Source organism: Alexandromys fortis, unplaced genomic scaffold (genome assembly GCF_014885135.2).
Source record: "Alexandromys fortis isolate MF-2015 unplaced genomic scaffold, M_Fortis_MF-2015_v1.1 scaffold_12, whole genome shotgun sequence".
NCBI lineage: Eukaryota > Metazoa > Chordata > Mammalia > Rodentia > Cricetidae > Alexandromys > Alexandromys fortis.
Genome location: NW_026067937.1, coordinates 15080343 through 15093502, shown reverse-complemented (window position 1 = coordinate 15093502; position 13160 = coordinate 15080343). Strand labels below are relative to the sequence as shown.

Here is a 13160-nt window from a genome sequence, read left to right as displayed (position 1 = left end):
ACAAATATTTACTGCCCTCCTATTCTGTGCCCAGTACCAAGAATCTTGCTTTTATTATGTATGACCAGCATCAACACAAACAGATCCCTCTGCCAGGCAGAGCTCAGGGAAGTTCTCAACAGAATAGCTGTTTATACTAGGTAAATTCATCCTAGCACCTCCTCTGCCCTCTTCATTGCATTCAACAAACCTAGTCTCACAGTTGTAGGGAGATAGTGACAGAGATGCAAAGAAATTTCCTTTTTTGCCTTCTTAACATATTGCTAGAGCTAGCACATGTTCATACACTGACAGATGATATTTGGAACACGATGTAAAACATTTTGCAAACTTTACAGTTTTCATACACTTGTAAGTAGCAATTTCCAAATAAAAGAGTTTACAAGGCTTTAAATTTGCAGTGCCTTTAATCAGAAATTGAAAAATTCAAGATTGAGCCAGAGGCAACAGCACACACCTCCCTTTCACTGTTTGATTACAAACTGCTACGTGACCAATCCTCATTACAAAATTAGGTAGGATTTGGCACACACACAATTGGAGTGAGGCTACAGAAAGAATAACTAACACAAGGCTGATGGTTCAAAGTTAGCTAATAGGGGGCTATCTATCAATTTCTATTTACATTTCTGAAATCACAGAGCTAATTATCTACATTTTTTTAAAGGTTTTGCTTTAATTAATGCCATTAACTGAGTCTGAGTGAATGGAAATAAATCTGAATTCTAACAGTCTTATGCTCACTTTAAAAGTCTAATCTCAGTCAGCATACTTGATGAGATGACAGGGCACCCTCCTGGATTGCACTCCCAGGATTGCCCCCATATAAACGGGCCCCATGCCTTTGTTTCCACGAGAGCCTTTTACCAGGCTTCTCATGCCATGCAAAGGGTCCCTGCAGGCAAAGGAGGAGATTCTTATCAGTCAATCCTTCTGGCCACATGGTCTGCACTGAATTTCTTTCAACCACTCGAGGCAGCAGAGCTCCAAGTACAGTCATCATTTTGCTTTACAGAATTTTTCCTGCATCCAGAGTCTCTTGTCTAGAAAAATATTTCCCTGTTGTTGAAGACGAAAGCTGAAAGTTGCATTGGGTGGTTACTAATTCTGAACAATGCACTTAACCTCTCTCCATTTGTTCCTTGCCTGTCAAATGGGTGGGGGCTTTAATTTATTTATTTATTTGATTGCTTATTTGTTTGTTTAGAAAAGGTCTCTCTATGTAGCCCTGGCGGTCCTGGAAAACTCTATGTAGACCAGGCTGGCCTTAAACTCACGCAGAATCCTCTGCCTCTACTTTCCAAGTGCTAGGACTAAAGTTGTGCACCATTCTGCCCAGCTTGGGGCACAGGAATGTTCAGATTTAGTTTCTTAGTCACTTCTACCTGTTCCCACTGCTGCCCTCCTAAGAGCTGCCTTCACCATCGAATCTGCTGGAAGAGCCTTACTGGTTTCCTTACATTCCTTGCCTTCTTCCAATGGAAGTCAGAGGACTCAATAAAAATGTTATCAGTTTCTGCTTAAAATTCTACTGTGGCTTCACAAAAAAGACTCTTAAACTAAATTTGACCTGAGGATACTTCCATACGTTCACTCCTACTTAACAAACTATAACTTTACTTAGCAAGTAAGCTAACTGAAAACCTAACTATGTCAGGTCCAAAAGAAACTGGGACAAATGGCTAACTGTGGTGCTTATTAGCACGAAGCACATGCTATCTGAGCTATCTGAGCATAGTAAGTACCTGTTACAGAGTTCTTGCTGGCATCCTGGCTTTATTAGCTCTTTTTACCACACCACCTTCCCTAAATTTCTCCAGTTCATCGGCTTCCCTTCCCTAAGCTTCTCATTCCGATACAACCCATGGGCTCTCTTGCTCCTCCTCTCTCCTCCACTTCCCTCTTGCTCCTCCTTTCTTGCTTTCTGGTCTCATGACCCAGTAAAGTTCACTGGCCATGTCTAGTCTACTAACTTCTCTCCCTGCTATGGACCCTTCCCGATGCCTCTGGCTATATGCTCCCTCATATCTACAATAAAAACCTTCTTAACCATACCTGGGAGCAGTCATGTCCTCAGTTTATACAACTTAGGAGCATCCTCTGAGACAGATAGGGTGAGTGATACTACAGCAGCCAAGTCAACCCCAGGCAGACAATGGCTCTGATCCTGTCAAACAAAGCAAACTTGGCAGAGTAAACAAGCCACCTCTGTACCTCACCTCCATTTTCTGCCCACATCGCAGGGCAATGTGGTTTTTGAGACTCTGCTCTCAAGGTAACTCAAGGTATGAACAGTTCTTTGCTCAAATACTGTTAAGTTTAGTTATTCTAAACTATTTCCTTCAACAGCTCTGTATTTAGGAAGCTGGCTTTCTAAGCCTTCAAGATCTGCCTAATTACCAGACTCTTCTGCTATGGTGCCCTCTAAAATCCTGCTCCACGTTTAAAGATCATCTCTGATGTCCTCTAATATATAAAAACACAGACTTTAAGTATTTGCACACGATGCTCCTTCTGCCTGGAAACCCTTCCCACACCTCTTTTTTGCCCTTTAGTTTCAATTTAAACATTTCTTTCTTGGGAAGATCACATGTGATGCACATAACTGTCTCAACAACTTTCTCTTTCACTACATGCAACATACGTTCAAGTAATTGCTTAATGGCTATCTTTCATGAAAGCAGAAACAACTTAAATAATTATGTAATTTTACTGTTTTGTCTAATGCAAGAGTTCTAGAATTTTAATAATTTAACAAATTAACATAAAACTGGTTGAATGAATCAATTAACAAACAAGTGTAGAGAACCAAATGATGGTTAGCTATAGGTAAAGAGCAGTGTAAAAAAAGAAGGATGAAGAGAATAGTTAAGAGTACAGGAGTGCAGCGGATTAGAGGGATAATGTTTAATGATCTACAGCATTGTGGGGTAATTATGATTCCCAGCCATCGGTTGTAGACTTTAGTATAACTAGTAGAATTTTCAGTGTTTTTTTGAGTTTTCCTAACACAAAGTAATAATGAAGGTTTGAGATGACAGAAATTCCAATTACCCAGATTATACCAACTCATATTATTTCCTGCATATAAGTAGCATACTGTACCCAAAATATGTTTTAAATATAAGGAAAAAATAATAAATAAAATAGAAACAGCCTGGCTCTTTAAAAAAATCTGATTTTTAGATTATTTTACTTTATGTGTATGAGTATTTTGCCTGCATGTGTGTGTGTATCACATATGCCTGGTGCCTGCAAAGGTCAGAAGGTACCTGACTCCTGGAACTAGCTGCCTAGTCACAAGTGTAGGTGGCCTACAGACATGCAACTTGCAGTTGGCCTTTGAAACAGACACATGTTGGGTACTGACTTTGTATCTGATAAAAGCTCTACTGCCTCTAGGTGGTTGTGAGAAGTTTCACCTGTCCTGAACTGCTAGAAAGGAAAACTGCTCCCTCCCCACACAGCCTTCCCGATAAACTCCTGGGATCCTGTCCTACACACCTCACCTAAGAATTCCTGCTCGCTCTTAAGTCTCAGTCATTTATAGCTGTGCTTCATGAAAGGCTTCTCTTTGCTACCTCCCAAGGATCATGCTCTCCTGCTCTTCCCCCATTTTCACATCATGTTGACCATCCAACTCTAACTACAGCTTCCTTTCAATCTAATCTTCCCCATTTCAAAATGACTCTTCCAGTCCCTTCACTAAATAAAACAACCATCTTTTTTCAAAGTGACTGGTGTTTTGAATAAGAATGCCCCCCTCAATATCTTTTAACACACTCAGCAGTTAGTGGCACTACTTGAAAGGACTAGATTAGGAGGTGTGGCCTTGTTGGAGAAGTATGTCACCAGGGGTGGGCTTTGCATTTGAAAAGCCCATGTCAAGCCCAGAGTCTCCCTCTGCCTATGTATCAGGATATACCTCTCAGCTACTGCTCCAGCAGCTGCCTGCATGCCACCTGCTCCTAACCATGATAATGAATTAAACCTCTGAAATTGTAAGCAAGCCCAATTTAATGTTCTCTGTTATAAGAATTGCCTTGTTATAAGAATTGGCTTGGTCATGGTATCTCTTCACAGCAATAACACAGTGACTAAAACAGTGACTGATTAGCTAAAAGTACAAAAGTAATAAAATGAATAACTAAGCCAAGTAAGAAGAAAATGACAGAGCTATCTATACTTCAAAAGAAGATAACAAAACAAAACAAAAGTTTAAAGTTCCTGAGAATAGGAAGAAGATAGGCTACAAATTTATAGATTTCTAACCCGTCTAAAGAGTCTTTTATTCCTAATTTCCCTAGTCATCCAGGACTACAAAGAGACATAATTTCCTGTGTGGCTTAATCCCCCTTCCTTCCACACAACTCTATAGCTTTCCTTAACACTACTTGGTTCCTATGACTAGTCCTCATTGGATGTTTCCGGAACTGAAACCTAAGAAAGCCATTGCCACCAACAAGTTCAGAATTTTCCTAAGTCCTCTTGGTTTTATGTTAAGAAACTTGGAAAGCGGTGTGACTCTGGGACCTCCAAGGGAGTAGACCTGAGCCAAGACCTCTATAGGTCCGGGCATGAGTCTGGGACCTCTAAGATAGTAGACAGGAATGAAAAACCTCTGGGAGTCCAGGTATGAGAGTGGGACCTCTGAAAAGAGTAGGCCTGAACCAGAACCTCTGCAGGTCCGGGCACACATGAGTTGGGACTCCAGGGGAGCAGAGTGGAGCCAGAGACCTTTGTGGAACCAAGCCCAAGTCAGGAACCTCCACAAGAGCAAACCCAGACCTCTTTATGGAAACAGGACTGAGACAGTGAACTCCACAGAGCAGAGAAAACCCCAGGAGCACCAAGCGACCTCCAGGAACATGGAGTCACCAACAGGGTGACTGAATCTGTGGCCCTGAATGCATCATGAGGAGTAACCATTTGAGCCTTGGATCCACTGGCACCTGGAAGATTGATCACCAGAGTTACAGAGGAAAAGATGTAGACAAAAGACCACAAAGAGCAACACAGCACCAGTAAAAAGTAGTGACCCTACAAGAGCAAGAATTTAACAACCAAATATAGATGAAGCAGAAGAAAATGACCTAAGAAATAACTTCAGGAGAATGTTTGAGGCCCTTAAAGAAGAAATTAAAAATTCCCTCAAAGAAATGGAGGAAAAGATGAACAAAAATTGGAAGAAATCAACAAATCCCTTTAAAAAAAAACAAAAGCAATCAAACAGATGAAAGAAATAGCTCAAAACTTGAAAATTAATAAAATAGAGACAGTAAGGAAAATGCAGGCTGAAGAAATTATAAAACAAAAATCATGAAAAGACAATCAGGAACCACAAATGCAAGCAGATACAATAGAGGAAATAGACTCATCAGTCAAAGATAAGATTAAATCTAACAAAAGCTTATCACAATATCCAGACTATATGGGACAACATGAAAAGATCAAACCTAAGAATAATAGGGATAGAAGGATAGAAAGTCCAACTCAAAAGCACAGAAAATATATTTAGCAAAATCATATAAAAACGTTCCCAACCTAAAGAAAGATATGCCTATGAAGATACAAGAAACTTACAGAACACCAAATAGACCAAAAAAAAGTGCCCTCACCACATAATAATAGAAATACTAAACATACAGAATAAAGAAAGAATATTAAGAACTGCAAAGGAAAAAGGCCAAGTATAAAGGCAGACCTATCAGAATTATACCTGACTTCTCAATGGAAACAATGAAAGCCAGAAGGTCCTGGTCAAGCATCATGCAGACATTAAGAGATCACGGATGCTAGTCCAGACTACTATATCCAGCAAAACTTTTAACCACTATAGAAAGACAAAACAAGATGTTTTATAACACAGCCAGATTTAACCAATACCTACCCACAAACCTAGCCCTACACAAAGTACTAGAAGGAAAACTCTAATCCAAGGAAGTTGGCTACATCAACAAAAACACAGACAATTGATGATCTCACAGCAACAAATCCCAAAGAAGGGAAAAACACACAAAATAACATCACCAACAATGAAAACTAAAATAACAGGAACTTGCAATCACTGGTCATTAATATCCCTTAATGTGAATGGACTCAACTCACCTATAAAAGACACAGGCTAACAGATTGGATAAGAAAATAGAATCCATCCTTCTGCTGCATACAAGAAACACACCTCAACTTCAAAGACAGACAACTCAACAACACAACTGCATTCATGTAAGCAATCCTAATTAAAGTCAATGGGTCTAGTCTATTTCTATTTCTCTCACACACACACAAAGACATTAGAGTGAAAGGAGGATGAGTTGGGAAAGGTGATTTAGGAGTGAGATGGGACAAGACAAGGTAACTGGATGTGAATATGATCAAAATACATTATTCACATGTATAAAATTGTCAAAAAATTTAAAAATAAAAGCTATCTATAAAAAGTATTAAATACATTAGTAGAGTAAGTATTTACTTATAAAGGGTATAGGAATAAAAGAAAATAAGGTTCAGCCTATATATATATATGTGTGTGTGTGTATAATAATATTATACATGTATTTCATATGTATAAATTTTCCATTATTATACATAATATATATGTATATCATTATTAAAATGAGGCCACTTAAAATTATGGGCAAGTTGTATGAACAAAGCCCAAAGTCAGTTACTTGGCTTTGGCAAATTATATAACTGCGATGTATTGTGCAGAATCCTCCAAACCAATCTGGAACACAAATGAGTCTCCTCCTAGATCAAGTAAGCATGACACCAATCATATTTGGTTAACCAGTTGCTTTCTTAGTCAAAGAACGCACTTTTCTCTAAATGGTGAAACTTCATAAGCTTTCTGGAATCTGGACTTATTGGCATTTGCCTGGAAGACAACAGCACCTGCTAACTTTTTTATATAACAGACTATGGATCTAAGTTCTCAGCCTATGCATTTTTAGTCTCATCAGTTTATGGTGACCTTTCAGTATAAATCTGCACAGTTCAGAGCTGTTTTCTTCCCACTTACCTCATTGAAATCTTAACGTTTCCTTCATTATAAAAAGCTTTAGCATTTTCCTTTCTAATTCTGAGAATATTAATTTTCCTTATTAAGTCTTGATTATAGTTTTGTGCTTATTGCTTTTCAAATAGTATATCCTAGTAATATTTTTATTTCTACTATTACTAGTTATAATTAATACTCAGTAGGAAAAGCTCTTCCTGTAACTTTAATATTAATTGCTAGGTTTGGGGGTCTGGGGAGATGCTTAATTGGTAAAGTGCTTGCCATGTAAGCAGGAGGACTGAGTTCAGATCTTCAGCACCCACATTAAACAAAGAAACAAACAAGAACAACAACAAAGAAAAGCAACGCTAAGTCCAACTGCACATGCCTGCAATCCCAGTGCTGGGAAGCAGGAACAAGAGACCTACGGACCAGTAAACACCAAACTTAGGAACAGACCCTGTCTCAAAAACTAAGATGCAAAGCAATAGAGGAAAACAAGCCCCACCCCAAACAAATTCACACATACATGTACACAAACTGCTGCATCATTTTAGAAGTCAATTGATACTTAAGAGTAAGCTGGGCGGTGGGGGAGGTACACCTCTAATCTCAGCACTCGGGAGGCAAACGGATCTCCATGAGTTTGAGGCCAGCCTGGTCTACAGAGCAAGTTCCAGGACAGGCTCCAAGGCTACAGAGAAACCTGTCTTGGGGGGGTGGGGGGATGCTATCAAGATCAGAAAAAGGAAGGTAAAAAGAAAACTAAGAATCCATGAGAAATAAAACAATGTGAGACTTACCTCATAAGTTTTAGAGGGTTGCACTGAGCCTGCACATTAGAGTTGAAATATAACATAGGAGTAAGATAAAATTGAGCCTATAAAGGTGCTTTGATAGTGACCTCAAACTTACAATGCAAAATCCAGGTAACCCATTTGCTAGAAGAGTCAATAGCTAAGGAGACAGTTATGGTGATACACAATACAGAATACAAAGCAACCTGAAAGCGGAGCCCAGCTAATGAGAATGTGCGTGCAGGTACTGCAGTGATTTTCAGTGCTGATGAAAACATCAGCTGTAATTATTTTTATTATTGGCCTGAGTTCAACTAGAAATCAAAACCAAAGTTGTATTGTATTTCAGCAAGTATTTAATCAGTAACTTTGTGTGTGTGTATGTGTGTGTGTAAACATGCATGTGTAGTTCAGAAGACAATCTCAGATGTTAGTCCTCACCTTTCAACTTGTTTGAAGCAGGGTCTCTTGTCATTTGATGTTGCATCTGTAAGGTTAATTGGCCCAAGAGCTTCCAGAGATTCTCCTGTCTCCATCTCACAGTAGAAGGTTGGGACTATAAATGCAAACTACTGCATCTAACTTTACATGGGTTCTAAGAATCTGAGCTCAGGTCCTTAGAATTGTGCAACGGATGCTTTAACCACTGGGCCCTTTCTCCAGCCTCGACCAGTAACTTTAAAGTAGGGTTTCTTTGCCTAAACTCTACTGACATTTCAGGCCAGTCTGCTTTTATGTGATACAGTGTGCTCAATGGCATCCATGGCCTTGATCTACTATGAGCAAACAGAACAAATAGACTGAAGTGACAATCAGAAATGCTGAACATTGCCAGGTTGTCTTTAATTGACAATAACAGCTCCAGAATCTTAAGAGAAACCTAGCAGTTGCATTTCTGGCTCCCCATATAAACTGAGAATTAAACATGGCAAATGGGAGCTGAATACCTGGTAGACATATGTCACATGTCCGAATGAGTACTTAAAATATGGCTAGTAAGAACTGAAATATAATGTAAGATGCATTTAAGATTTCAAAGATTTAGTATTTAAAAGAATGTAAACTATTTAAGTACTTTTGTTTATCTATTTTTAATTAATTAAATAATTAATTAATTAATGTCTTTTGAGACAGGAATTCTGTGTAGCTTTGGAGACTGTAGACCAGGTTGTCCTTGAACTCACAGAGATCCACCTGCCTCTTCCTCCAGAATGCTGGGATTAAAGGCGTGCACCAGTACTGCCCTACCTTCCTAGTGCTCAACCTTCCTAGTGCTGCAACCTTTTAATACCTCATGCTGTGGTGACCCCCAACCATAAAATTCCTTTGTTGATACTTCATAACTGTAATGTTGCTATTGTTGTGAATGCAATGTAAATACCTGTGTTTTCTAATGGTCTTTTGGGGGTCATGAGAACCACTCACTGTCCTAGAGGCACCACAAACTTAAATGAGCATCTCCCTAAAAGGTTACTCCTCAATAGTTCATTTTAGTATATGGTGCTTAATAAATGGGTGTGTCACCTACAGATTTCCTTCCCTGTGCCATCTGAAATCTGGCACCACCACCAGCTTTTTCTATTTCCTAAATATTTCTGGACTTTTCCTTTTGCTGTCCCCACTGGCTAAGCCAAGTCATAATTATGTCCCCTTTTATCAACTCCCCCTGGCTCTTGTTATAGTGTGCCCTATCCCAGATAAAACAAAACAACTTTGCTCATTGTTGTCCTTTCTATAGAACACTATCCTAATAAGAACATATATATCTTTCCTTATTCACTGTCATGCCTCTACTTCACTCATTTATAAATTAACAAATGAACAATCAAATACAAATTACTACCTCACAGGTTTCCACTTACTAAGGAGCTGGATTATGCTGATTCAATTAGCATGGGAGACATGGAAAACATCTGTCCTGTGTGTGTGTGTGTGTGTGTGTGTGTGTGTGTGTGTGTGTGTATATATATATATATATATATATATATATCAGTGTATATGTACTAAGAAAAGTACTAGAATTCTAGAAAGGAGATCAGGAGGAATGGGGGAAGCCAAGGGGTGCTCGGGGACCACATGCCCTGAACTCTTATCTCTAACAAATTTACTATGCCTGAACTCAAACTGAAGCCTTTTTTCAGTTCTGATACAGTCTAGATGAGGAAAGAGTGCCCAAACAATCCCCTAGTCCTGCACAAACCTGATGTCCAATATCTCCAATCTCAAATTTCATGATCCTACAGTATCTACCATTTAGCAATGACTCAGTGAAAAGTAGCCGAGATCTACAAAGAACAATTACAATAACACAAACTACTTCTAAAAGCAAGCCATTCTCCCACAACATGATGACTGTTCCCCAGTCCAGTCACCTTTTATTAGGGATTACCAACCATCTTCCTGCCTAAAATAGCCTTCACCATTCCCCATCCATCATTAGTCTGAAGGTGGGGAGGGCCATGAGCATCTCTATTAACAAGCAAGTTTAAGCTTCTTTTGTAAGCTTAAAAACAGTCAGAACTTTCCCTCGTGTTGGTGCTATTTAACTAATCCCACATTTAGGGTAAGGAAGAAGAAATTCTAAAGATTTCTCCCAATATACGTATTTACAAAATAACAGATAGACACAAAGGTGAACACTAGTCCTCTGTTTTTATTCATCTAGTTAGTTCTACAGAAAGTGAGGCAGGAGTATAAATTATACAGATGGGACAAGCATAAGGATGTATGGTATAGACTAGGCAGGCCAGGTTAGCTACATGTCCAAGAATATTTAATGGGATTATACTTGGGTAAATGACTTTAAAAATGGCTTTATTTAGGAGGCCAGGCATGGTAGTGCACGCCTTTAATCCCAGCACGCAAAAGGCAGATGCAAATGGATCTGAGTTCAGGATCTGTTTAGTCTATAAAGCATGTTCCAGGATAGTCAGGGCTGTTACACAGAGAAAGCTTACACAGAGAAAGCTTATCTCTAAAAAACAAAAAACAAACAAACAAGCCGGGCGGTGGTGGCGCACGCCTTTAATCCCAGCACTGGGGAGGCAGAGGCAGGCAGATCTCTGTGAGTTCGAGACCAGCCTGGTCTACAGCGCTAGTTCCAGGACAGGCTCCAAAGCCACAAAGAAACCCTGTCTCGAAAAATCAAAAAAAAAAAAAAAAATTATAAAAAGGCCATCCTAAAGGGACTGGGAAGAATGGTCAGTGTGAGCCTTGTAACCACAAGTTACAAGTTACATTGAACTTGTAACCACAAGCAAACAAGTTCAATTCCCAGCATCCTATAAAAGAGACAGGTATGATAGTGCCTAACTGTAATTCCAGCACAGAAGTATCCCTGGGCCCCAGCCTAGCCTAACTGGTAAACTTCAGGTTCCAATAATGCGTCATCTTAAAACACAAGGTGGACAGAAAACAGAGACACCCAAGTTTGAACTCTGGCCTTCATGTGCATTTGCACAGACACAAGCACACACATGGTATCTCTCAGCCCCACAACCCTCCATCCCTTTCCCCCTTTTTCCTCTCTTTACTGGTCCCCTTCTTTCTCATAGTTCTCTTTCTGTACTAGTAACTAGTATCATATGTGTGTATGTGATTGCGCTCTCTCTCTCTCTCTCTCTCTCTCTCTCTCTCTCTCTCTATATATATATATATATATATATATATGTGTGTGTGTGTGTGTGTATATATATATATATATAAAACGCAGATTCGACACATGAAAAAAATGTGATATTTGGTCTCTTATTTCCCCGTCAGTACTATCTGATAATTTTTTTTCACATCACAGTTCAATACTCCCATGATATCAGCAAAATCATTTGGTTCTCTAGGAAAAGCAAGCAACTGAGGTAAAACAAAACACAGCAATAGACTTAGAGAAAACAGAAGAGACAGGCTGGCCTCGGTCTTTCTGTTACTTTAGACAAAACCCAAGGCTCTTGACAGCATGCATTTTAACTGCAATATTTCTGCACAAAGAGATGAAACATGGAATATGTGGAGGTTTGAATGTGTATGGCCCCACAGACTCATGTGTTTGAGCACTTGACCTATAAGGAGTGGCACTATTATGAAGTATAGCCTTGGAATAGGTACTGCCTTTTTGGAGGAAGTGTGTCACTGTGGAGGCAGGCTTTGAGGTCTCATAAAAGCTCACGTTATGCCTGGTATGGTACTCAGTTCTCTTTCTGTTGCCTGCAAATCAAGATGTAGAACTCTCAGTTCCTTCTCCAGCACCAATGTGCCTGCACACAACCATGAAGATAATGGACTAAACCTCTGAAACTGTAAGTCACCCCCAATTAAATGTTTTCCTTTCTAAGAGTTGTTGTGGTCATGGTTGCTTCATAGAAATAGAAACCCTAACTAAGACACAGTGTGTATGGAAGAGTTCTTTTGTGTATAAAGCATAGATAAAAATATTTTTTCTGCAGTGTTAACATTTCATGAAATTAAGACTGTGGACAGTATCTACAAAGGCTTTGCAGGGAACAAGAGTTAACAACTTTGGCAGATCTCCATCTCCTTAGCCATGAATGGTCAGCATCATGCACCTTAAAGGACAGTTACCATAGAAGCATGCCTCTGCCTCCTGAATACTGAAATTACAGGTGTCACTACCAAGCCCAGCCTTTCATTGTGGCTAATATATACAGAGAAGCTAAGACTGGACATAAAGTAAACAAAACATAACCGAACTGTAAAGTCACTGATCTACAAGCAAAGCTTCAAGTACATACAGGTTAGCTATCAACTGGATCAGTAATAATCTTACCACTAAACACCTAACCTCCAAAGAGAAAATAAACACACAGTAAAAGCCAAAGAATGAACAAGATGAGTCATAAATGTGGCAAAAATACAAACCTAAAACGCCAATTTCAAGACCGTCCAGGCCTGTCTTAATTTTATCATAAATATCATCCAGTGTAAAGTCAACAGCAATGGTCCTTGTTTCCACTTTGTATTTTTCTTCTGGAAGGAAAAAAAAAAGGACAAATGATAAGCAAAAAGGAAAATTAATACATGGCAATTATGATGAAATCACTGGATAACATTATCCTTTCAAATTTTCTCCTCCCAATTTGATATGACATTTAGAGCAGGATAATTTCAAGCAATCATGAGACTATGTAAGAAATGATAGAGAGTCAACAAAACAATAGTTCAGCAATTAAAATTCCCAGCATCTTCACTGGGTTGCCTGAGTGTGCCTTGTCAATTTTCCTCTTGTGAATCAATAACGGTAACCACTTTTTCAAAGTTAAGCACAAATAACGCAATATGATTCCTATCACATAATATACTCTTTAAATATCACTTCCTTTGTGATTCTAACTGTAAATTGATGTCTCTTA

The 13160-nt window shown here is 39.0% G+C and overlaps 1 protein-coding gene across 1 annotated transcript in view; it reads right to left on the bottom strand.

The window, feature by feature from the left end:
- The window catches only part of Hsd17b12 (hydroxysteroid 17-beta dehydrogenase 12), a 150626-nt gene that overhangs the window by 40372 nt on the left and 97094 nt on the right, over positions 1 to 13160 (bottom strand). Inside the window, exon 4 of the mRNA XM_050147134.1 lies at positions 12670 to 12777. Coding sequence (XP_050003091.1) covers positions 12670 to 12777 — 108 coding nt within the window. The remainder of the gene's footprint in view (positions 1 to 12669; positions 12778 to 13160) is intronic.